At 45.7% G+C, this 26,219-nt stretch overlaps 2 protein-coding genes across 9 annotated transcripts in view; one reads left to right on the top strand and one right to left on the bottom strand.

Moving 5' to 3' along the window:
• Nucleotides 1-15,075, bottom strand: part of ECM2 (extracellular matrix protein 2) — a 41,178-nt gene extending 26,103 nt beyond the window's left edge. For 2 of the 5 annotated variants that reach the window (XM_068251997.1, XM_068251998.1), the window contains exons 1-3: nucleotides 14,902-15,074; nucleotides 8,038-8,372; nucleotides 1,172-1,360 (exon numbers count right to left, since the gene is read on the bottom strand). In XM_068251997.1, coding sequence (XP_068108098.1) covers nucleotides 1,172-1,360; nucleotides 8,038-8,323 — 475 coding nt within the window. In that variant the 5' untranslated portion in view covers nucleotides 8,324-8,372; nucleotides 14,902-15,074. Of the gene's footprint in view, nucleotides 1-1,143; nucleotides 1,361-8,037; nucleotides 8,373-13,566; nucleotides 13,599-14,232; nucleotides 14,332-14,901 lie in introns of those variants that run through there. The other 3 variants (XM_068251994.1, XM_068251996.1, XM_068251995.1) reach the window with 3 other exon arrangements.
• The window catches only part of CENPP (centromere protein P), a 413,763-nt gene that overhangs the window by 340,427 nt on the left and 47,117 nt on the right, over nucleotides 1-26,219 (top strand). The window lies entirely within an intron of this gene.

The raw sequence follows: 26,219 nt of genomic DNA, 5'->3' as shown, positions 1-26,219 counted from the left end.
AAGCTCTCTGAGGCATGTGTCTTCACTCTGCCCCCTCGCTCTGCTGAAGTGCCTGAGCTGTTACCAGGGCTATATGACTGTACAACAGAGGGAGGGAGCAAAATCAAAACTAAAGAGCATCTTCTGCTCCTAATACCCCCCCCCCCCCCCCCCGGGCATAGATTTTAAAACCCCTCTTCCTGATGCCTAACCTTAACACCCCTTAACCCTACATGATGCATGTATATGGTTAATCCCCCCCCCCCACACACACACACCCTTTTGTTACTACAGCTGTTCCAAAATCATCACCTGAAATGATCACTAATAACTGTTTTAGCATCATACAGTTTAAGCTCTCGTTCACACATCTAGACTCTTCATTGTTAAAGTAACTAGGGGGTTGTGCAATTTCTCTCACAGTTTTTGCATTTGTTGCAACCACACCAGACAAACTCCCTTTGGAAACTCAATCATGTGACTCAAATGCATTAAAATGGTAGCAGAGTGGGTGTTACACAGGAAATAGGGCTACAGGACCCAGCCAGTCAGTCATTTAACATACTTTTACTGCAGCAATTACAAATCTGCAATACCTTGCTAATTAATGCAAATCTACTATCATATGCATGAAACAAAAGTAAATTGAAATTCTTCCTTCTGCAGCTTGGTGGATTGAGACACAGCTGCAGTGCTGGACACAAAGATAAATGCTCACCAGCACAGGGAGAAGGTGGATATAATCAAGTCATCTATGCTCACAGGAAAATGTATTTGTTACATTTTCTTGCTTGTGATTAGTACTGCTGTAATGGTTATTTATGGCCACTTGTCACTAGGAGGCAGCATGAGACAATAGCAGAGGACTTCTGCTTCAGTTTCTATATTTTCAGCTGGTAGAGATAGATCAAAGCATTCCATGAATTTACAGCACAAGTTCTGCTGACTGAGGTCAATAGCAGAGCACTTATCTCATATGAGATAACTCTATTGAAGCTGCTAAAGGGTTAAATGACCAAACAAGACAGGATATTAATTTCCAGGGTGGCTGCCACAAGGGGATTCATGTTTTCTGGTGACCATTCCAGCAGTAAAGGCCAGTGCTCTGTTAGTGTCATTGTTAGATGCTGTGCAGGGTGAGCTGGTATGAAAAGAAGGGGTCACCTGTTAGACAGAGTGAGTGGCTTCGTACCAATGTCGCTACATACTGGACAGCATTCGCCATCATGGGTCACTGTTCTGGTGCAGGTCAGCGGGGGGCACACCGTCTCATCACAGAGCTCTTTCCCATTAGAACACATGCAGGTCACACAAGGCTTGGGAGACCACACCGCCTTCTCATACATTACCATTCCATTCACCAGGCAGTGACCTTTCTTCACTGAAAGAGACAAATAAATAACTATTGTTAGCATTACATAAGATGTCCTGATGTTCTTTAAGGTGTTCTTTAAAGTTGGATTCAAATCTCTTAACTAAAATAGAAGTACCTAGTACATAAGAGAACATTTGAAAGCGTTCCAAAGCATTCCCTGTTTGTAAAAACATTTTCTTTTCAATGCAGAAAGCAGTACAAGTCTGCCCTGTTCTGTTAATTGGTAAATGTAATAAATGCCGGTCAGGATAAGCTCTATGCCTGGTCTCTTCTCTCTCCTCCCCCTCCTGCCTCTGCTGAATAGACACGTCACTGTTTCAACAGTTGAGTCACTTCAGCAGAGGAGGGAGGGGAGTAGAGTGACGAGACCAGGCAGAGAGCTTATCCTGGCCGGCAATGATTATATTTGCCGATTAGCAAAGCAGTACAAACTTGTACTGCCCTCTGCATTGAAAGTAAATTTATTTACATAGAGGGAATGCTTTCAAATGTTCTATGTACCTAGGAGTAGGTACTTTAATAACAGCGTAGAGCTTTCATTCCACTATAAATTTGTCATATGAAATTACAAATCCTGTAAGGAAATGGAGAGCTTAGACAAGCAAGTGACCAAAATCAAAGACCATTTGTAAGCCGGTGCAGTGGGGAAGAATGCACAATATAATAGATAGAATATTATTAGCGTGTGTAATAGCTTGTGTCTTTGCTCCCTGAACCCTAAAGTGAATAATGATCTCTGAATTGGAAATCGCAATTCCGTTTTTCACTGGATGCTAGTAACACAAGAAGAAAAACGCAGCCTACGGAACTTTTCTTTGATCGGATCGAAAATCGGAATCGCATGTAATATTACATCACAATCAGAATCGCATGTAGTGTAAGAGAGCCCTCAGGGGGTTGTTTTGTTTTTGTTCTATATGCGATCTTGGCAGAGCAGTCCTTTGGCAAGGAAAATAATGCAGATTGCAGTGTCTGTTGTTCATCTGTTACTGGCCACAGATGAGTAGATCATCTCCACTGGCCACAGATGTACAGATATCATGGGAAATATGACCCACACAGTTTCGTATCTTAAACACGTTTAATCTGAAACATATCTGAATAATAAAGGCCTCACAAAATAATTTTCAGGTGAATATTTACTTGCAAACTCCATGTGGATGCTCAGGAAGTATATGAGGTTCCTCCTTTGAACATTTTCACTGACCCATAATAGTCGTATTATTGTCTGCAGAAACCAGCATGGGTCTCTGTAGTGGAGGGTGAATGGTTCTCGATCGTCAGGTGAATTAAATTTGCAGCAGTTTTTTAGTTCTAAAGTTTCCTAGTTTTGGCATGAAATGAATGACTGTATTCCGTATCACGTGGAATAGATACTCGCACTATCACATATCTGCTCTGAAGAAGAAAACCACTTTATAGATGGTTCCAGAACCGAAATCTGTTTTAGAAACTTAAACTTTTAGAAGTCAGCTGAGCTTATCAATTCTTTCTGCACTGAAATATAAGCAATCCTTTATCAATAATTCACAGACATTGGATTATTGATTGGACTCCTGAGGGAAGGAAGCATGAGAACACTGCACACTCTTGTCTTCATTTATACAAGACAATAATAATACAATAACATTTGTAAAGCGCTTCTCCCATAGGACTCAAAGTACATAGATATGTCTCACAGTAATACATGGCTGAAGGCTGGACTGTGTTACACAGGAAATAGTGAGGTGTTCATAAATGCCAGACTGAACTGGTGGCTTTTCAGTTTGGCCTTAAAGAGAATCTGTATTGTTAAAATCGCACAAACGTAAACATACCAGTGCGTTAGGGGACATCTCCTATTACCCTCTGTCACAATTTCGCCGCTCCCCGCCGCATTAAAAGTGGTTAAAAACAGTTTTAAAAAGTTTGTTTATAAACAAACAAAATGGCCACCAAAACAGGAAGTAGGTTGATGTACAGTATGTCCACACATAGAAAATACATCCATACACAAGCAGGCTGTATACAGCCTTCCTTTTGAATCTCAAGAGATCATTTGTGTGTTTCTTTCCCCCTGTTCTCATGCACTGAAGCTTCAGGCTGCTTATTTCTTCCTGCAAACAGCTTTGCCCTTGTCTGTAATTCTTCAGTATGTGAAAGCCCAGCCAGCTCAGAGGACGATATATCCAGCTTGTAAAAGATGAGAGAGAAGCTGCTCTAATCCTAAATAACACACAGGCAGTGTGCATAGAGGGGCCAGGAAGGGGGAGTTCATAGCAGAACCACAACACTGAAGAACTTGGCAGCCTTCCAGACACAGGCCGACAAGTCTGACAGGGGAAAGATACATTGATTTATTACAGAGACAGTGATAGTATAAAGTGCTGCAGTGAGCCAGAACACATTAGAATAGCTTTTTGAACTTGTAGGATGATAAAAAACAGGATGCAATTTTTGTTACGGAGTCTCTTTAAATGCTTCCAGGGATGGAGATGTCGTGATTGGGTGTGGCAGGGAGTTCCAAAGTGTAGGAGCAGCATGACAGAAGGCTCAGTCGCCAAGGCTTTTGAGGTGGACTCTGAGGGTGACCAAGGTATTAGTTCCTTTTGATCGAACATTGAGGAGGGGGGGGTGCAGTGGCAACAAGTCCTTCAGGTATCCAGGGCCCAGATTGTGCAAGGATTTGAAAGTCAATAAGCTAATCTTAAACAGAGTTTTTGATCTTCTGCACCCATTGTTTTCAATGTTTTCCGCCTGCCTAGTAAATCTAAAGTTACATACGCACTTTAGATTTTCCTCGGCTGAAACAATCGTAAAGTGAGGAGACCCGCAAAATGCATGGGGGGGGGGGGGGGGAAAGAGTACAATAAGGTTATTATATGTGTTTATATTTTATTGTACTAACATTCCTTTTTATATTTTAATGATTTCATTTTTCAGGCTCCTATAAACGTCGAAACAGTTTCTCTATACTGACCTTCCCGATTGTAAGATATTCCATTTGAAAGCAGGAAAAAAGGGCACATATGGCTAATGGACAAAAAGGCACACCATATGCTGCAATGCAAAATATCCGCTATTGGTTGCTATCAGGGGGTGGTTAGGGTTAGGCACCACCGGAGGGGGGGGGGGGGTTAGGGTTAGGCACCACCAGGGGGTGGTTAGGGTTAGGCACCACCAGGGGGATGGTTAGGTTTAGGCACCACCAGGGGAGTGGTTAGGTTTAGGCACCACCAGGGGAGTGGTTAGGGTTAGGCACCACCAGGGGAGTGGTTAGGGTTAGGCACCACCAGGGGAGTGGTTAGGGTTAGACACCACCAGGGGGATGGTTAGGTTTAGGCACCACCAGGGGAGTGGTTAGTGTTAGGCACCACCAGGGGTTGGTTAGGGTTAGACACCACCAGGGGGATGGTTAGGTTTAGGCACCACCAGGGGAGTGGTTAGGGTTAGGCACCACCAGGGGCTGGTTAGGGTTAGGCACCACCAGGGGGATGGTTAGGGTTAGGCGACACGGGGGGGGGGGGGGGTTTAGGGTTAAGCACCGCCAGGGGGGTGGTTAGGGTTAGGCACCACCAGGGGGGTTTTAGGGTTAGGCACCACCAGGGGCGTCTAGGGGTTACGGATAGGTACAGGGAGGTTTCTGTGTGAGAGTAGGGTTAGGTGTAGTTCCAGTATAATATTTGTAGTATATTGTATATACAATTTATTAAACTATGCTTATTACCTTCAAGGGGGGGGGGGGGTCTAGAGGTTAGGGATAGGTATAAGGGGAGTTATCTGTGAGAGTACAGTTAGGTATAGTTGCACTAAAATACCTGTAATATCTACAATTGTATTCCTATGCATAACACAAGTGTAAATATAGTTTTTTGTTATAGACGCTATTTTGCCATTTCATTACCGTTCATTCAACATATTTAGCACTTGATTTTCGTTTAGAATATAGAAACAAAAAATATTGTTTTAGATAAAAACTTATAATTTTGTCTATATCATGCGCCCTTTTTTTTTCCAGACGGCCTTTTTGCATGTACGCATTCCATTCCCATCGCTTTGTAGTGCTACTATTGGAAATTCTTAGAGAGGTTGACCTACCCAACACAGGAAATTCTCTGCCTTCTTTATCTGGTGGTTGCCTTGAAGGTGACCCATCTTTGTGAGGTCTTTATTTTTATTACCGTACATTCTTCCTCCAGATGGTACACTCGAGCTCCTAGTCCTCTGTCACTTACTTTTTCTCTTGAGGTCTTTTTGGGTGTACATCTAACCCACTATTTGCAAATGATACAAGTGGGTTCTTGTCTATTTTATATATTATGCACGTGGGAACAGAGGTGACACAGAGGGGGACACTGGAGGTACAGGGGGCCACAGAGGAGGTACAGGGGACAGGGATGGCACAGTATTTCACCTATGGACAGATTAAGCTTAAAGAGAACCTGTACTGAGTAAAAATATATAAAATAAATACATGAGGTAACTTCAAATGAACATTACAGAGTTACCTTAACATCAGTTCCTCTCAGAAGCTCACCATTTTCTTCTGACAGTGATCCCTTCCAGTTCTGACAATATTTTGTCAGATCCGAAATATATCAGTTGCTGTCAGTTATATATCAGTTGCTGTCAGTTACAGCTGAGAGGAGAACTGATGTACCAGGTAAATGTCCATGTTTCCCTATGGCTCAAGTGGGCGATGTTACAGTTTAACTGTGTGCTGACCAGAAAGCTGTTATGGGTAATGGCCATTTTCAAAATGGAGGACGGAAAATTCCCCTGATCACAGTAAACAAACAGGACGCGGGACAGGAGAAAGACACTGAGGAGTAGACTACATGGAAGGTAAGTATGACTTGTGTATGCTTATTTTGACTTTTAATTTTCAGTTCAGGTTTTCTAAAGGACCACTATTGCGAAAAAAGTAGGCAGTTAAAATCTGACAGAACCGACAGGTGTTGGGCCAGTCCATCTCCTCATGGGGGGATGCTCAGGTTTTTCTTTGTTTTCAACAGCATTTCCTGAACAGCAGTTTAACTGCCGAAATAGTAAGATACCAGCCAGCCTCCCTACTCACTCGCACACTATTCTGTCAGTTAGACTTTGCAACTACTGTTCAGAAAATGCTGTTGAAAACAAAGAAAACCCTGAGAATCCCCCATGGGGAGATGGACTGGCCCAAAACCTGTCAGTTCAGTCCGATTTTAACTGCCTACCTTTTTTTTGCGATAAGTGGTCCTTTCAGAACAAGCCTACAGTCCCTTTCTGGTTTGTTAACCGGGGACTACCTGTATAGTTTTGCTGGGAAGGTTGGCTTGAAATACAATCGTGACTTTCAGCTGAATCTAGCTGTTTAGTCCCCATTGGACCATTGTCATGAGATAGTTTAGGCAATAGGTCATTGCATGTGTTCTGCATGAGGTAGTTATCTGGTCAGTGAACCTTGTGTATTGCAGGGTAACCTAATTTAATCTAAACCACATGGGCCACATTGGCCATTAGACCGCGAAACCACAAAACAAATATAATGCGATGTTTCAGCTTCCAAAACCCTTCATCAGAGGAACATTATTGTAATTTGCCAGCCAGCGTTCTTTGAGTTTTTGCCGAAGTCATCATTCTACCCTGGAAATCTACACTTCTCTGGAGCCTTCCAACCATCCTGTGGCTTTGAGAATTAGAGTTGAGTTAGTTTTAGGAGAAGACATGGAAAACCTTGGAACCAGGTTTAAATGGACAAGCACAGTAATAACATAGCATTCTAAACCACTGTCCAAACCTAAGGAACTTTTAAACTGACCATAAGCGGAAGATACAGTTTAATTTCCTTCACTGTATTTAATTTTATTCTATTCACTTTAATTATAACTTGACTATATAACTGTTTTATTTCTTTAAAGAAAGGATCTGGTTTGGTAATATAACTGCTACACAATTATTATTTTTTAAAATTTAAAGGAAACTCAAACTAAATTAGATCTGTGCTCAGAACTTCCTCTCTGATCTAAAAAGCAACAGCATAATAACCTTTAAATAAAAACATTCCTTTGTTACAGCTGATGCAAATCCTGCAATAAATCTGCAGTGTGTCTACTTCCTACTTTAATGGAAGCTGACATATTGTTTACAAATGAGCGCTCTGCCTTGGCAGTAAGGTGAAAGATCAAATTACACTTGTGCTTAACCTCCTTGCCGGTTATCCTGAGCTGAGCTCGGGGTAAGCCGGCGCGGAGGATTCCTCAGGCCCTGGTGGGCCGATTTGCATACATTTTTTTTTTCAAACTTCACTTTGCTAGCTGCCTGTTTGTTTTTTCCAATCGCCACCGCCGAACAATCAAACAATCTGCACACGGATTTAAGTTAAGCGCCTCTGAACTTGAATCCTTGTGCAGATTGTTTGATACTCCTCCCTATATTGCCTGATGAAGCGGGGTTGAACCTGTGAAACGCGTTGAATTTCTTTTTGGAGTTCCTAATAAATGTGTTTGACTGTCTGAATCGCAGTCGTTGTCGTGTTTGCTTGAGGGAGGTAAGACCACCACTTCCTCCTTCAATTTTGCCATTTAAGTTGGTTTTTAAGCTCATTTAATCTAATCTAATGCTTTTGGCGCCTCTGTTCATTGTATACAGGTATCTCACTGATGGTGGTGCTCACTGATCACAGACTGTTTGATCGGTGAATGGGATTATTTTATACAGCTTACCTGGCACAATGTTATAGCTTGGCGCTTGCTCGCTGACACCTAAGACTGCTTGCAGTATGTGGACTATGGTATCATCCCCATTGTATAGCGGGACGTTGGTTTCAGGCACTGGGATAGGAGAAGGTGCAGCCGCTGGTTGTCTTCTAGTCGCGCCCTTTGCAGGCACTTTTCTCCGTCTGTTCAGATTCCTCCTTTGCTGTCTTCGAGGAGAAGCATCTTCAGCTTTATCGCCAATGAAACAGACAGAGATCAGCAGAAGCAGATATAATATATAGCCGGTCCTCATCCTCAAGCCGAATCTCTGGCCCAAAACGCTAAGCGTGTCCTCTGCGATTCTAGGAATAAGACAAGTAGGGTTATTATTGCACGCAGTTCATGTACCTCATCCACAGCACAATCAACCATACTCTCACTAACATTGATACCACTGATATTCTTTTGTCCTCCTCTAGAATTACCTCCTCGCATTCATGTATTCAGGATTTCTCACGTGCTTCACCCCTCCTCTGGAATCCCCTTCCACAACACATCCTTCACTCTCCAACCTTTGATAGCTTTAAACGTTCTTTAAAACTTACTTTTTTGACAAGCATGCACTCTACCTTCATTCACCTTTGGACCACTGGCCAAGTTGTACTTCTAGATATCCTAAAAGCACACGGCCTCTAGTTATGAATATTGTATACTACCCCACCTTGTTTCCTTCCTATTCCTTTAGATCAGGGGTGTCAAACTCAAATACAAAATAGGCCTGAAATTGAACACTGGGACCTAGTTGCGGGCCAACCTCAATGTCTACTGGCCACCTTCCTCCCTTATAAAGTTCCCAGGTGTCTAATGCCTCCCCCCCCCCCTTCAACCCCTGTACAGTTCCCTGGTGTCTAGAGGCTCCCACCCTCCCCTATACAGTTCCCTAGTGGCCCTCCTCCCTCCCCTATTTAATTCCCTGATGTCTAATGCTTCATCCCTCCCCTATACAGTTCCCTGGTGTCTAGTGGCTCCCACCCTACCCTATACAATTCCCTAGTATTTAGTGCTTTCCCCCTACATCCCCCATATGGCTTCCCTGGTCTTCTAGGACTTCACCTCCAAAATAGCTTCCTTGGTGGTCTAGAGTGGGACAATCATAATGCAAACCACATGAGGGCCAAATTTAATGGCTCTGAGGGCCAGATTTGGCCCGCGGGCCGGAGTTTGACATGTAGGCTTTAGATTGTAAGCTCACAAGGGCAGGGCTCTCTCACCCTTTTGTGTCTTGGAATTAATTATACATTTCATTCATCATGTTACATTTGTCACGGTCATTACGAATTTTGTATTTTGGTGTACACCATTATCTGTATTATGTACTCCGTGTTTGTTTCTTACTTTGTACAGCGCCACGGAATATGTTGGCGCTTTATAAATCAATTAGAACAATAATACCATGCCAGTTAATTGTGCGAGAGGCTGAGACTTTGCTTTGGCAGGAGACGTGGTTCTTATGTTTGCCGTTCGTGGTTAGTAGACTGGCTGCAGGGTGTGGACTGGCATAACATGGAGTGTAGTTATCTCACAAAAGTCAGTACACCTCTCACATTTTTTATTAATATTTTATTCTATCTGTTCATGGGACAGCACTGCAAATATAACACTGTGATACAATGTGAAGCAGTCTGTTGAAATTTACCGTTATACAAGCTGTACACACACAGCCATTATTACTTTTAAACAATACCAGTTGCCTGGCAGTCCTGCTGATCTCTGGCTGCAGTAGTGTCTGAATTACACACCAGAAACAAGCATGCAGCTAATCCAGTCTGACTTCCGTCAGAGCACCTGATCTGCATGCTTGTTCAGGGGCTGTGACTAAAAGTATTAGAGACACAGGATCAGCAGGCGATTCAGGCAACTGGTATTATTTTAAAAGGAAAAATCCAAATCCTTCTCAGTTTAGGTTCCCTTAAAAAAAATATGCCTATATCTGAGGCATTTGCATATGTCTTTGATCACTACAGGAGTTTTGCTGTAGAATCACCACTAGAGGGAGATTTTATGTCATTACAATCAGTCTGCCCCACTGACACTGTTGCTGTGTAGTTGCTTAGTACCTGACTCGGTCAACGAGATGCAAATTATTCTGAGCACACTTTATCCTTATTTCGTGCAAGTTAGTTCATCTTTAGAAATTAATCAAATAGTGCAGCTCCTTAAAGAGACTCTGTAACAAAAAAAAGTTCCCCTGGGAGGTACTCGCCTCGGGAGGGGGATGTCTCAGGGTCCCAAAGAGGCTTCCCCCACCCCTGTAGCTGCAGGCAGTCCAGCACTGGCTCCCCCGAAGTCTCCGGCAATCCTCCCTCGACAAGCCTGATAATCGCGGATTTATTTACCTTTCCTGGCTCCAGCGGGGGCGCTGTTGCAGCTTTCCGCACGGAGATAGGTGAAAATGGCCGATCTCTGTCGGGTCCGCTGTCGACTACGCAGGTACAGGAGGCTTGCGCCTGCGCAGTAGAGTGGACCGACAGTGATCGGCTATTTCCGCCTATGTCTGCGCTGTGCCGAGCCGAGAGCTGATACTGCGCCTGCGCTGGAGCCGGGAAGGTAAATATTTACATCCCCGCTGTTCAGAGGGGCACAGCGAGACCGCCGTGGGACACAGGAGGACGGGGGAAGCCTCAATAGGATCCAGAGGCTTCCCCCACCCCAGGTGAGTACCCCCCAGGGGAGTTTTTTTCGTTACAGGTTTTCTTTAACTACTTCCGAACCAGCAATCTCTGCCCACTTAAGGATCAGAGACTGCTTGTTCATTAAAACGTCGAATCACTGCAATAATCCGCCACTCCAGGTGGTCACGCCGCTCTATCCTCGCCGCAGGTCCCTCTCTCTGCCGTCTCTATGACGGCAGAGCTGTGTGCGCTGGTCAGAAGCCGCTTTCATTGGCTCCTGACGCAGTCAATCAATGTAAGTCAATGGGATTGGCTTACAGTGATGACAGGGTCAGGAGCCAATGAAATCATCTCCTGACCGTTTCACACTGCTCTGCCGTTATATAGACGGCAGGGTGAGTGATCTGCCACGGGTAGACAGCAGCGTGAGCGGCGCAAATGCGTGGCGACCATTGTTGAAATCTACGTCCAGCCACAGGCAGGACGTAGATTTCAACTGCGTCGGTCCAGAACCAGTTAATCGGTGATGTAAATATTTACCTTCCTAGCTCCAGCGCAGGCGTAGTAGCAGCTTTCCAATGGGTTCCGGCGGATATAGCCGATACCGATCGTGTTCACTCTACTGCACAGGCACGAGTCGCCTGCGTGTTAGAACGGACCCGATTGGGCTCGGCTATTTCCGCTGAAGCCCATCGGACCTGAAGTCTTGCACAAGACATCAGGAAAAAGTCGACAAATCCACCCTGTGTGTATTTAGAGAGTTTAAACTGTCTAATTTCCCCTCATTTGTAATTAATCACAAGTTGTAATTTGATCCCTCAGCTGTGTCAGCTGACTGCCACAGCAGAGAGGCTAACTTGAAAAGTTGTTAACCCTATGTCTGCTTCCATGAAAGCAGGAAGTAGATACACCGCAGATTTATTGAAAGAATTGTATCAGTTGTAACAAAGAAACGTTTTTCCGTAAGCCGCCGGAGAGATACGTAGAGAGTGCACTTCTCTTGCGTCAGACTAGCCGCCACTGGCCAAAGTTACGGGACCGGCCCGGTGATACAGAAGGCTGAAAACGGCGGCGTGCGAGCGCCCCATGCGGATGGGGCTGGAGGAAGCCCCAGGTATGTATAAAACTTTTATTGTATCCATCATCTCTGGTACACTTTAAGGTAATATATTAAGGACAGAATTTGCAGAAGTGTAGCACAGTGTATCACCTCTATCTATCTATTCCCATCAGATGACATCAGGAAAACCGTGCACTCTTATCGGCTCTGCAGTATAAAGCTCCCCATACACAGTCAATAAACATCTAACGTCACATCTGGCCACCAGCCAACCAGGAAGTGACACGCACTTGTAGTCACTTCCTGCTTCGGGTATGCGGAAGCTTGTTGTTAAAATACGCTTCCGCACCGCGATGTCAACTATTTAAAAGAATTGCAGATCCCGCACGATAACGTAGTTCTGCACTAGCGTTAAATTTGACATTTTCAGCGCAGTGTACCGCAACATGGGAAGTATCAACTTCCCCATAAGGTTTCATTAGGCTGCGGTAGCAGTGCGGGAATTTGCACCGCACAGCGCTAGTGTGAAAGGGCCCTTAGTGTTCAGGGGCTGATGAAATCGAGTGTCACTGTCATATAGACTTCATAGGATGAATCCATTTCAAACACCACAACAATTAACTACATTTCTATGCGCGACATATAGAGAGGTGAACAATACTGCACTGGGGATGTCTCTTCAGACATTACCAGACTCCCCAAACACAGTCAAACATTTCATAAAAACAACAAGCTAAGACTTACATTTTGTACCCTTGCAGTTTTCCAAGGTCATCATACGGATGAGTACAGCCGTATGTCAGTGGTCGTTAGAAATGACACAGAGGTCAGCGGTCATATGACACACACATCAGAGGTCATAAGAAATTATACACATCAGCAGTCACTAGGTATGACACTAACAGGTTAGTGGTCGTTAGGAATGATGCATGTCAGCCATCGTCTGATATGACACACGTCAGCGCTCATTACAAACGGCACACATCAGGCATCGTCTGATATGACACACACGTCAGCGGTCATTAGGAATGACACACGTTAGCCATCGTCTGATATGACACACGTTAGCCATCGTCTGATATGACACACGTCAGCGGTCATTAGGAATGACACACGTCAGCCATCGTCTGATATGACACACGTCAGCGGTAATTAGAAATGGCACACCTCAGCTGTTGTCTGATATGACACACACGTCAGTGACCATTAGAAATGACACAGGTCAGCGGTCATTAGAAATAGCACACCTCAGCTGTTGTCTGATATGACACACACATCAGTGACCATTAGAAATGACACAGGTCAGCGGTCATTAGAAATAGCACACATCAGCTGTTGAACAGTTGTAGCTTTCACACGTCATTAGATGACCATCCTGTGTTTGAGTCCATATATCCTGGGGAATGCAATCCTTGGACTGGAAGAAGAATGAGCTGATAGATCTGAATACCTAATGCTGGGAATATCGGGTCATTTTTGAGGTAATTGGATGGCTCGATAGATCATTTCCGACATGTCCGATCTCCCTTTCGATCCTTTCGCCGCTCGATTTCTGATAGACGTGAATGGAAAAAGATAAGAAAAACGAGCGGAAGATAAGAGAGTCCACTGCAGAATTGAGCGGCAAAAACGATCGAGAGGCGAATCAAGCGCCAGCATTACTGCCGATACATAACCAATCATATACTACATGTAGTCAACAATTTATATCGACAGATCTGAAGCCATAACAAGCCTATGAAATATTGATAACGGAAGACAATCTTATGTCAAGCAGAGCATAGTAAACATTCTATAAAGTGTGTGTAAATTGAATTGTTTTACCTGTAACTCTAAATTAATCTGATTCCGTCCCAGGCAGTAAAATGGAAATGAGAAAATTAAACTGCTCTGGAAATATAACCAGAATTACCGCTGTGATAGTGTTGAGACTTGTCAGGACCATGGAAGAAAGTCTGTGTGTTTTTTTGCCCCCGGGGGAGTTGGAGCTTCTCACAATTGAGATAAATCTAAGATGAATCAGCCAATGCACTTAGTAAGCGAGATCAGAAGGCTCACTCACAGCAGAGCGAATGAGCAGCACAATGCACTGGGTCCCTTGGCTGTCAGGGCACAGCTGGGAACATACTCTCTCTAAATAATATGCTTACATAGGCAAGATAACTTAAACTTCTACTTTTTTTTTTAAAGGGCCTCTGGTTACATTTGCTTTTAATCCAATTCCATCGCGAGTATACACAGTTTCTTTCTTAACAGCTTCCAGGTGCTGCGATTCAAGTCTCAATTTAACTTACAGTAAGAACCCTTTTTCTTTAAAGAAAAAAAAAAGAATGACTCCCCCCTCCAACCTCATTTGGAAGGCCTTTAGCAAATGGGTTAAAGAATTTGCACATGCAGTCCTCTCGCCTGCTTCAGGCAGGGTGTTTCAGTCCTATAAACTCAGCTTGAGTTCCGGTACAGCCAGTAACAGATAAGTACAATTTCTCTCACCATGGTGCAGAATAACTGTCCTGACATCTCTAGATGTTCCTCCACCCTCTGCAGCCACAAGGGGACACGATGGACCGATGTGATGGCTCTGGTGGCCTCAGAGGTTGGACCATCGGTGGTAGGAGCACCTTGGATGGTCCACAACTACACTGCATTATGGTTTTGACTCACAAGAAATAACTTCTAAAGTGGATATTCCAAGGCATTTCTTAATATCTGAGCAGTGGAGGAGTCTATTTTTCGAGCAGTGGATACTTTGTTTTGGCTTGAGATGATTTGTTAGTTTCTTACCCCATCATATTCACCTTATAACCCTGAGGCTTTCTGTGTGCTACAATACGTAATCGTGCATCACTTTAGTTAAGTTAACCAATAAATGGCATCCTCCTCCTGATCCAATACTTCCTACTTTACTTAAACCTAACAGTCCTATATCGCTGCAGATGAAGGACCAGACAATCTAACAAAAACAAACTAGAGTTAATCACTCTACTTTTCTCTCCCATGAAGCTATTCTTAGCAGTTTCCCCTCCAGCATTAGAATATGCTCTGTCAAAGTAATTGTATCCCGAAATAGAACACTAAATAAATAGCTGTCCAGAAGCTAAGCTTGTTTAGAAGCGAGAATGGCAGCGTTGTTTGGTAGGAGGCATGGACATTGTACGTTACCGCAAGCTCGGAGGTGCAGGCCAACTCCCTCGGCGATCTTTCTGCTGACTCGTATGGGGTTTAGCAGACTTGAAGTCTGATCTGCTTCGGATGTGACAGCTAAACTCCCAAACAGTCCCAGCGCCTGCTGCACAGCCTCATGAGTTCATTCTTCCCAGCCAAGCAGTTCTGGAGGTTCACCAGGACAGGGGTTATTGACTTCTCCTAATTAATAGTCTTCTGAATGTGTAATGAGAATCCATGCTAACATCAAGGCTACAGATCCAGAGCTGCGAGGGTCAAAGCGAGCAGCTTTAATGTTCACGCTTTATGTAATTTGGTGATGCAAAGCGTATAATCTTAGGTCTGCTGTCAAGACTCTGCAAAAGCTGAGATATATCCCGACCTGACATTGTTGTGATTTCTCACAAAGCAGCTGCTGGACTTACTGACTTATTTGGCTGCTGCTTTTTTATTTTAACAACAAAACAACCTAATGTGAGGATTATAGTTATAATAGACAAATACAAGAGAATATAGTTAAGAGAGAGCACTATAGTGGGTAGGATAATAACAGTGGTGTCAAACTCAAATGCAAAGTGGGCCAAAAGAACACTAGGACCAAGTCACAGGCCAACCTTAATGTTTAGTGGCCAATTTCCTCCCTTATAAAGTTCCCTGGTGTGTAATGGCCCCTCCCATATACAATTCCCTGGTGTCTAGTGCTCCCCCCACCTCCCCTATACAGTTCCATGGTGTCTAATACCTCCTCTCTCCCCTATAAAGTCCCCTATTGTCTATAGGTCATCCCTCCTGCCCCATACAGTTCCATGGTGTTTACTGGCTCTCTTCCCCCTCTCTGCAGTTCCCTGGTGTCTAGTGGTTCCCCTTTGCACGCCTAAATAGTTCACTGGTGTCTAGTCCCCATTCCCCTATACAGTTCCCAGGTGCAGGACCAGCTCTGGTAACAATGGGGCCCCTGGGCAAAATTAACTTGGGGGCTCCCCAATAAACACCCCTACTAAAAAGCAGCAGCAGGGACCCTTTGTTGCAGCCAAATTTCCCAGCCAGGGGATGAAACACCTTTTAATAGTAGTCAACCGTTCTAGTGAACACTCTGGCCTTATTTCTTTAAAGAGGAACTCCAGTGAAAATAATGTAATAAAAAAAAGTGCTTCAGTTTTACAATAATTATATATAAATGATTTAGTCAGTGTTTGCCCATTGTAAAATCTTTTAAATCCCTGATTTACATTCGGACATTTATCACATGGTGACATTTTTACTGCTGGCAGGTGATGTAGCTGCTGTTAGTTGTTTACAGCTGTTTCCAACTGCCACAACAGCAATTTCCCACAATGCAACAAGGTTCACAGACAGGAAACTGCCAGGAGTACCATAGTCCTCAGAGTTTCTTGTGAGAGGGGTTTCACCCCAACATCAGTCATACAGCGCCCCCTGATGATCCGTTTGTGAAAAGGAATAGATTTCTCGTGTAAAAGGGGGCATCAGCTACTGATTGGGATAAAGTTCAGTTCCTGGTCGGAGTTTCTCTTTAAGTGTTTACTGATTAAATCTTCTGGCAGTCCAGGGAGCTCTCAGTAGCTTTCTCTGCACCCACAGCTCAAAAGCATCAATTTATCTACGCATGGCTTTTACAGTCCAACTTTCACAGCCGTATGTTTCAATACTGGGAAGACCATGGCTGTAACTATCCTGATCTTTGTTGGTAAGGTGACATCTCTTTCCTTTAGTATCTTGTCCAAACTTGCCATAGCTTTCCTTCCAAGATACAAATGTCTCTTAAGGTGGCCATATATCTGGTGACTTGGCAACCAATCAACCACCCGATTTAATAATTATTATCAAATCAAATGAAAACCTGTGCCCAAGCAAGCAAGCAAGCATGCCCAATTGACGACTTGACTAATTTTGGGACATAATTTGGTCAACTGTAGCAATAGGAAATGCTGGGAAATCTCTGCTCGACGTGGTTGATCGGGTGGTAACCCTAAAACCCCATGCGCTATCTCTCCCAAATGTTAAGTGCCCCCCTCCAGTGCTGTGCATTAATATTTTACCTATCAAGCCCGCCGCTGTACTTTCATTCAGGTCCCACGTGACTACCAGCATACAGAACATGGGGTATGTATGAGGCAACACACATGTATCCTGACGCGCTATAACGCCGGCAGACGCTATTGCAGAAGTACAGTGGACACTTGCGGGACAGCGAACAGGTAAAGTATCTTAATACACAGTCACCAGGGGGCACATAAAACATCACAAAGCCTATTCCTGTAAGATTTCAGGCTGAAAGCAATTGGGAATCGGCCTGTGGTATATGGGCAGCATTCAGTCAGAGAGATCTGTCTCTTGGTCGAATCTGCCCATCATCGCCTGATATATTGGCACCTTTAATCACATGGCTGTAGAGGTGGTCAGTGGCATACTGATAATTCTTGCTTGCATGCAAATTTAAAATGATCAGGAAATCCATTTGATTGGCCTTAAGGTACATCTAGCGATGATGGGTAAATTCGACCAAGCAGGGCCGAGGAACAGGCGAGAGAGGCTCCAGCCTCAGGGCGCAGTGTAGGAGGGGGCGGGGCCGAGGCAGAGGCGAGAGAGGCTCCAGCCTCAGGGCGCAGTGTAGGAGGGGGTGGGGCCGAGGCAGAGGCGAGAGAGGCTCCAGCCTCAGGGTGCAGTGTAGGAGGGGGCGCAGGGTTGGGCCGAGGCAGAGGCGAGAGAGGCTCCAGCCTCAGGGCGCAGTGTAGGAGGGGGTGGAGCAGAGGCGAGAGAGGCTCCAGCCTCAGGGTGAAGTGTAGGAGGGGGCGCGGGGCTGAGGCAGAGGTGAGAGACGCTCCAGCCTCAGGGCGCAGTGTAGGAGGGGGCGGGGCCAAGGCAGAGGCGAGAGAGGCTCCAGCCTCAGGGCGCAGTGTAGGAGGGGGTGGGGCAGAGGCGAGAGAGGCTCCAGCCTCAGGGTGCAGTGTAGGAGGGGGCGCGGGGCTGAGGCAGAGGTGAGAGACGCTCCAGCCTCAGGGCGCAGTGTAGGAGGGGGCGCAGGGCAGAGGCGAGAGAGGCTCCAGCCTCAGGGTGCAGTGTAGGAGGGGGCGGGGCAGAGGCGAGAGAGGCTCCAGCCTCAGGGCGCAGTGTAGGAGGGGGCGCGGGGCTGAGGCGAGAGAGGCTCCAGCGTTAGGGCGCAGTGTAGGAGGGGGAACAGGGAGGGGCCGAGGCAGAGGCGAGAGAGGCTCCAGCCTCAGGGCGCAGTGTAGGAGGGGGCGCAGGGCTGAGGCGAGAGAGGCTCCAGACCTCAGGGCGCAGTGTAGGAGGGGGCGCGGGGCTGAGGCCAGAGAGGCTCCAGACCTCAGGGCGCAGTGTAGGAGGGGGAACAGGGAGGGGCCGAGGCAGAGGAGAGAGAGGCTCCAGCGAGACTTCCAACGATCGCGGTAGTTTGCATGGTGTCGTCAGGGATCTTAAAGATCCGATCCGCCGTGTCGGTCTTTTGTCGTAGCGCGACACTAAGCAATGTTCATGCGCCTGTACCCACCTCGCGATGTTGTGTAAAAATCGCTTGTCGCTGGGAAAATAGTCTGGAAAATCGCCAGGTGGGTACATAGATTTAGAGAAAGCTCTGTCAGCTGCCCTTACACCGCAGGCCGATTCCTGATCAAATGAAATCATGTATAAATGCACACATGTACATTTATATACTGGGGGACAGAGCCGGGGGTTTCGCTGTGTTCATTGCTCGTCCTGGCATCGCTCACCTTTACCGACGTGCACCTGATCGACCATGAGGACCCGACATCTTGCAGTATGCCCAATCGATACATGCGACCAGTTTCGGCCCGAAATTGGTCATATCGTCAATCGGCCATGCACTTGGCGACACCAATTTTCATCCGATTTGATTATAATTATCGAATCAGATGGTTGATCAGCCACCAAGTTAAGAGATGCATGGCCACCTTAATTTTAAGCTGCATACAATCTACGTCAACCTTGCCCACCAGCCAGAATTATTTACGTCCCACTGACTCTGGACTCAGCCTGTGGACATCTTTGGGATCTCGGGGGCTGAGACCTCTCCAGAGGTGGAGGGTTAGTCATACAGCGAAGGTTCAGAAGGGAAGTGTCTTGACTGACCTTCCACCTCTGAAGCCTTCACAACACTTGCAGATGTTACCATTTTATTTTTATTGTAATTTTCCAACACCGAAACTAAAGATTTTTATAGACGAGTGGACTTCTCCGCTATGAAACAGAAGAGGAAACGCTTGTCCTCCACACTTAGACGAGATGTTTCTCCGGTTGCACGCTGATGTGTGTTGGAAAGAATGTGTTATGAAAAAAGAAACCTGATTTAATGCTCAGTTCCTGGATTTGTTTTATCTTAGTTTTCAGTAGTGTGGAAAGTGGTCAGAAACATTTGGAGGTTTAATGTTCTTTGTGTCCCGTTTGGAAAGTTCTCTCCTAAATTCCTGTCCCTGAAACCTTCACAGAGTTTTTTTTGCTTTAATTTGTAAACTGGTGGTCCTGAGGCACAACAAAAAAACTAGTTGAGGAGCCCAAATTTCTCCCATTTTACAAAAGATCTTTTATTTCTCTGGCACTGTTGGAAAGATTTATCCACTTCCTCTCTGGACAGGAAGTGATGTAAAATCACACAGCTGGAGAACTGCTGAACCCCTGAAGAGTCTGATTGGAAGATGAAACATGTAGGGCAGGGTCCTGATGAGCTGTGACGTTTGACGTCACCACATACGTTTTTGGGAGTGTGCCAGAACCAGCAAAGGGAGCATAGAGTTGGATGATGCTTGTCTATAACGCTGTCCGGGTGGAGCGTATGCACTTTATGTGATATGTGCATACGGGATGGTTATGCTGTGAGTGGGATTCTAGGGGGCAGTTTCTTTTATGGAACAGTTTTACACTAAGAGCCCAATCAAATTCACTTTTTCTCCTAAGTTTTAACCTAGGTGATATTTTCTTATTTTTAATAAAATGTATTTTAAAAGGAACTTGAGATGAAAGAAGTTCAGTTTTTATACTTGCATGGGGCTTCCTCCAGCCCTCTTGAGGCTGCTCGGTCCCTCACCATTTTCCCAACCTGATCCTGTCCCCCGATGGACGGCACGGTGGGAAATCCCCAGAAATCCGCTCACACTTCCCTGGGACAGTGCTGGAACCGGGACAGGCCAATCCAACGAGACAAAAAGCAAAGAAAGGGTGTCCGCACGATATCCCTTGCATCAGGTTCCTTTATTATGGACGTATCCACACCACAACACACATCATATAGCTGACATGTTTCGAACCAAACGGTTCTTACTCATAGCTATGAGTAAGAACCGTTTGGTTCGAAACATGTCAGCTATATGATGTGTGTTGTGGTGTGGATACGTCCATAATAAAGGAACCTGATGCAAGGGATATCGTGCGGACACCCTTTCTTTGCTTTTTTGTCTCGGACGGCACGGTGGCCGAGTCGCGCTACGCAGTGGTTACTGCACTGGCACAGAATGCTCCTGGCCATGGGAGCACGACTGGGGCACGGCTGCGCATTTGCGACAGTTAGACTCGGCCAGAGTACCTGGTCACCCAGAGGAGGACAGGAGCGGCCCAGGGAGATGGCGAGGGATCGAGCGGTTTCAAGGGGGCTGGTGGAAGCCTCAGGTAAGTATAAAACCTGAGACTTCTTTCGTCTCAAGTACAGTTTAAAGCAAGTCTGGAGCATACATTAAAATAAAAAACAGATACTTACCTAAGGAGAGGAAAGGCTCTGGGTCCTGTAGAGCCTTCCCGTTCCCCTCCCGGTGTCCTCGTTCCCCGCAGCGCCCCTGCTGGAGCCAGGGAAGGTAAATATAGGAAGCCTTGTCAGGCTTGTCGAGGGAGGATTCCGGGAGACTTCGGGGGAGCCAGCGCTGGATTGCCTGCAGCTACAGGGGAGGGGGAAGCATCATTGGGACCCTGAGGCTTCCCCCTACTGAGGTGAGTACCCCCCAGAGGAACTTTTTTTTCTTACAGGTTCTCTTTAAGAGAGTTTAGGCTGTCTAATTCCCCCTCATCTGTGAATAATCACAATCTGTAATTTGATTTCTTCAGCTATGGAGGAGAGCAGCTAATTAGTAAACAAGGATGTTAACCCTATGTCTGCTTCCATTAAAGCAGGAAGTAGACACTACAGATGTATTGCAGGATTTCAGCTGCAACAAAGATGTTTTTTTCTTTAAAGGTTATTATGCTGTTGCTTATCTTTTAGAACTCCAAACAAATAGGAGGAGCAGCACCCAAATGACCAGGGTCAAAGCGTGCGCACAGGATTCACCCGTGTACCAACGGGACTTAATGTAATTTCCAAAACAATCCGGCTCAGCTTTTTTACGATATCACTTTATTTGTCAAAGCATGCTAAAAGTTACATTAAAAATGCCGTATGTGGCCACAGGGCAGCATTCTTAATGTAGTAACTTTTTGTAGGATTTGACAAATAAACTGATATTGTAAAAGCGCTGAGCCGGCTTAGCTTTTAGAGCAGACAGGAAGTTCTGACTTCAGGTCGCTTTAATGTGTATATATTATAATTTTTACCCCATAAACAAAAAAATGGCAGTAGTGCTTTTTGTACGCAACTTTTTTTTTTCTCTCTCTCTCTTTTCAATCAAAAAAAAGGGGAGTAAATTGAAAGCACACTTGTGTTTCATCTGTCTGCCACAACTTTCCCCGTTCCAGTCGCTGGCATTGTAAATTCTGCTGATGAAGACGGACTGTGAGAAGCACATGGAGTGCCGCAATTAAACCGGCATTGTAGTTTCCACTGACTTATTTACTCCGGTTTTGGGAGATGTAGTGCTATATCCTTAGCTGACATGTGAAATATATCAACAGGAATTTCCACGTGGAAATAAAGAAGCTGTAACTGATTTCAGCCCCACATCCTCAGCGAAACGGGTCAGGAGGTTGTCTCTGACTCTGCCAAACTGGAGCAAAACAATATGGAGACAGGAGAAGGAGTGGTTACAACCCAAAACATTCATGTCCTGGTATCAGTTTGTGTCTTTGTTGTGGTCAGGGCTGTGGAGTCTGTGTCAGAGCAATTCTGAGTACCTGCAGTTGGTGGTTTCATAATCTGAGGAGCTGGAGTTGGATGATTTTTGTACCGACTCCACAGCCCTATAGTGCCAAATGTGTACCACCCAACTTTCTGAGTTGAGGTGCAGGGATGCCTTTAAGACACACCCTTAGTTACACTTCTAACCACACCCCTGGCACACCTCCAGACACGCCCCTGCCACAACACTAGTCATACAGGTCACAAAGAATTCATGAGCAAAATAGCAAAAGGGGCAGATTTTTCAAAACCAGCGTGAGGAAGAGGAGCAGGAGTGGTGCTAAAAATGGAGCAGATGTCTAGATCTAGCATTCTGATTGGCCACTCTGTGCAGTCGCTGCACTTCTGCTAAAGATTTGCTCCCATTCTTCGAGCTTTGGTTTTGAGAAGAGCTCCCCCATAGGGATTTGGTTTCAAAGAGAGTTACACTGAAGAAGGGGCAGTTGTGAGTCATGCCTGAGTGGCCCAATACACCTATAGGACTAGTGACATATCCTGCTATTATAAGTGGACAAATTGGTTAATTTGGGCGCACAACTGATTGGTAAACAGTGGGCAGTAAGCCGCAGCACTCTGAATTCGGCAACCATGTAGCCAAACCCTAAATAGCGTTGAAAATAGCGGGGGAGGGGGGGTGCGTGCCATGTAGCCAAACTAGTAGCATCAAAGGTCTGTAAGCAGCGTCTGGGGTTTGGCTTAATGTAATCAAATCCTGGATATCAACGGCAGGGATCAGAAAGTGGAGAAACAGAGTTGGGCTATCATGTAGCCAAGCTTCAGATATTGGCAGTGGTAGTGACAGGGGTGAATAATTGGGTGTCAGGGTTTGGCTGTTATGGAGCTGCTCCTCATATCGGCTCTCTGTGCGTTTTATGCATGTGTGAGGGGAGGGGTTAGTATGAGTTATAGGTTAGGGAAAGTGATGAGAATTTGTTGTTTTAAGCGCTGATTGCTGGTCTGTTAGGGCCCTTTTACACTTAGTCAGTTGCTCTCAGTTAAAACGGAAAGAAAACTTATTTTCAAAGTAAAGCCCATGTTTTCCTATGGCACCTTTTACACTTAACGCATTTTAACTGAAATCTTCTTCCCAATGCACTGCTATGGAAAAACGCGTACCAACGCGCACTAACGCATACCAACTGATTAAGTGTAAAAGGTATTGGTCAGCCTTGAGATCTGGTGAGCGATTACTTCACATGTCAATAGTGGATCACAATCCAAGTTGTTTTGTGTGGAGGAGGACTTTTGATAAATAACTTTGTCTGTCACCTTATTATGTGGGAGCGCCTACACACCATACAATTTATTTAAAGCGATGAGAATATTGATAACATTACCGACTTTCTAACTAATTAGCAGACGCCTATTTTAAAGTAAACCTGAAGTGTGAGGCAATTGGAGGCTGCCATATTTTTTTATTTTTAAAGTGGGTCTGAACTCTTGCACACCTAACAAGAAGAACACAGAGAAATCCACCCTGTGTGTGTTTATAGAGAACAGCCTGTCTAATTCTCCTTTCTCAGCAAGTAATGAGCTAGTGTAATTTAAGCTGACTGCTGAATTCTGAGCTAAAAACACAGGAGGTTAACCCTCTCTGTGCTCCCAAGATACCAGGAAATAACCAAAATCTCAGTAGGAGTTCTAAAAGCTTTAACTAGGAATTTTTGTTTCTTTAAAGGTTATTATGCTGATGCTTATCTTTTAGAGCAGAGAGAAAATTATGAGTTCAGGTTCACTTTAAACAATACCAGTTGCCTGGCAGTCCTGCTAATGTCTTTGGTAGCAGTATTGGCTGAATCACACACCTGAAACAAGCATGCAGCTAATCCAGTCTGACTTCAGTCAGAGCACCTGATCTGCTGCATGCTTGTTCAGGGTCGACGAATAAAAGTATTAGAGGCAGAGGATCAGCAGGACAGCCAGGCAGTGCGCATTGTTTAACAGGAAATAAATATGGTAGCCTCCATAATCCTTTCACTTCAGGTGTGCTCTAAATGTATTGTGAGCAGAGCCTGGAAGCTCTGTCTACATCTGATCCAGCAGTGGTGTAGCTAATGAGCTGTGGGCCCCAGTGCAAGTTTAACATCCCCCCCCCCCCCCAAGCACTCTATACATAACAATTGATACAGCGCACCAAAACCTGCCAATGGCAACTACAGCGTCAGAGGTGCAAGAAGGGGATGGGGAACAGTTTAATGATTACCACTATTCAAAGTATCTATAGAAGTGATTATTACCAGCACAGGACCAATAGAGAGCTAATAATGTGGTTGTTGGAGGACCCCTCTGGGCCCCTCTAGCTCAAGGGCCTTGGTGCGACCACAACGTCTGCACCCCCTATTGCTACGCCAGTGATCTGATCCATCTGCCTTTCCATCTCCATTTCCTCCTGGACAGTATGGCGCTCTGATATGAGGCCTGCCTGCACATCTTCCAGGTGGTAATTGGGCTCCTGTACCTAAGGGCGCAGGGGGGCGTGGCGCACCGGGTGCCAGACAGCCAGGGGGGTGTCGCCACGACCCCCCTACACCTGACTAAGGAGGGGAAGAGCAGCGCTAGGAGGAGGGGTGACAGCAGGGATAGCGGCGGGGAGGGGGGAAATATCCCCCCTCCCTCACCTGGGTCCCCCTCCTTCTGCCTCTCTTCTCCCCCCAAAAATGCGGGCCGGGGGCAGTGGGCAGCGAGCAGGCTGGCGCGGAGAATACTCACGTTACTTCCGCGTATCAGCCTGGAACGCTGCGTCGCCATCACGTGCTTCTTGTGCGCCTCCAATCATTCCTGCTGTCACCCCTCCTTCTAGCTACACGGGGGGGGGGGGGGGGGAGCACTATACTACCTAAACTGGGGGCCACTATACTAGCTATACTGGGGGCCACTATACTGGGGGCAGCTAAACGGGGGGCCACTATACTAGCTACACTGGGGGCATCTATGGGGGCCACTATATTACCTATACTGGGGGGGGGGGGGCACCATACCAGCTACAATGGAGGCAACTATACTATCTAAACTGTGGGCCACTATACTAGCTGTACTGGGGCAACTATGGGGGCCACTATACTAGCTATACTGGAGGGCAGCTGTACGGGGGCCACTATACTAGCTACACTGGGGGCAGCAACACTACCTACATTGGGGGCAGCAGCTATGCTGCCTATCCTGGGGGCAACTATACTAGCTATATTGGGGCAACTATACTACCTTCACTGGGGGCAACTAGCTACCTATACTGGGGGCAACTGCTAGCTACCTATACTGAGGGCAGTGGCGGCACCGGGGGGGGGGTGCTTTGGGTGCTGAAGCACCCCTTAAAATTCTCCAAGCACCCCCCAGCGTGAACTGACTTTCGGCATCTAATCGATGCCATATCAGTTCACCGCAGCGGCAGAGCAGGGCTATAGTAAAATGTCCGAAGCCCTGCTCTGGAGACTTTGGGAGTTGCTGGCTGCAGAGGATCGTGGGAGCTGCGCACCGGACGGAGGCCGGAACAGGAGCTCTGCCGCAGGTGAGTAAATGTTTTTTTTTTATTATTATTTATATTAGCAGCCAGGGGTAGCGTTTATGTTCTGGCCAGGTCTGCTACACGATTGAAGTGTTTTCTGGACAGGTCTGCCACACGATTGCATGTATTTTCTGGTCAAATCTGCTACATGATTGCATGTATTTTCTGGGCAAATCTGCCGACATGATTGCATGTATTTTCTGGGCAAATCTGCCGACATGATTGCATGTATTTTCTGGGCAAATCTGCCGACATGATTGCATGTAATTTCTGGGCAAATCTGCAGACATGATTGAACGTATTCTCTGGGCAAATCTGCAGACATGACGTGTATTTTCTTGAGAAAACCTGCACAATTATGTGAATTTTCTGGGGAAAGGGTCACCAAAACTTGGGTCCACTGTCTTTGCGTTGCACTTTTAAAGGGAACCCGAGGTGAGAATAATATTGAGGCTGCCATATTTATCTCCTTTTAAGCAATACCAGTTGCCTGGCTGCCGTGCTGGTCCTCTGCCTCTAATTCTTTCAACCACAGACCCTGAACAAGCATGCTTGTTGCTGGTGTGATTCAGTTCACTATTGCAGCCAAATAGATCAGCAGGGCAACTGGTATTGTTTAAAAGGAAATAAATATGGCAGCCTCCATATCACTCTCACCCGGGTTCACGTCAAATTACAGTTAGCTCCGCCCTCATCTGGTCATGGCCACGCCCATTTTTGCCG

The sequence above is a fragment of the Hyperolius riggenbachi genome, chromosome 9 (genome assembly GCF_040937935.1).
Source record: "Hyperolius riggenbachi isolate aHypRig1 chromosome 9, aHypRig1.pri, whole genome shotgun sequence".
Taxonomy (NCBI): Eukaryota; Metazoa; Chordata; class Amphibia; order Anura; family Hyperoliidae; genus Hyperolius; species Hyperolius riggenbachi.
This window is presented reverse-complemented; position numbering and strand designations above follow the sequence as displayed.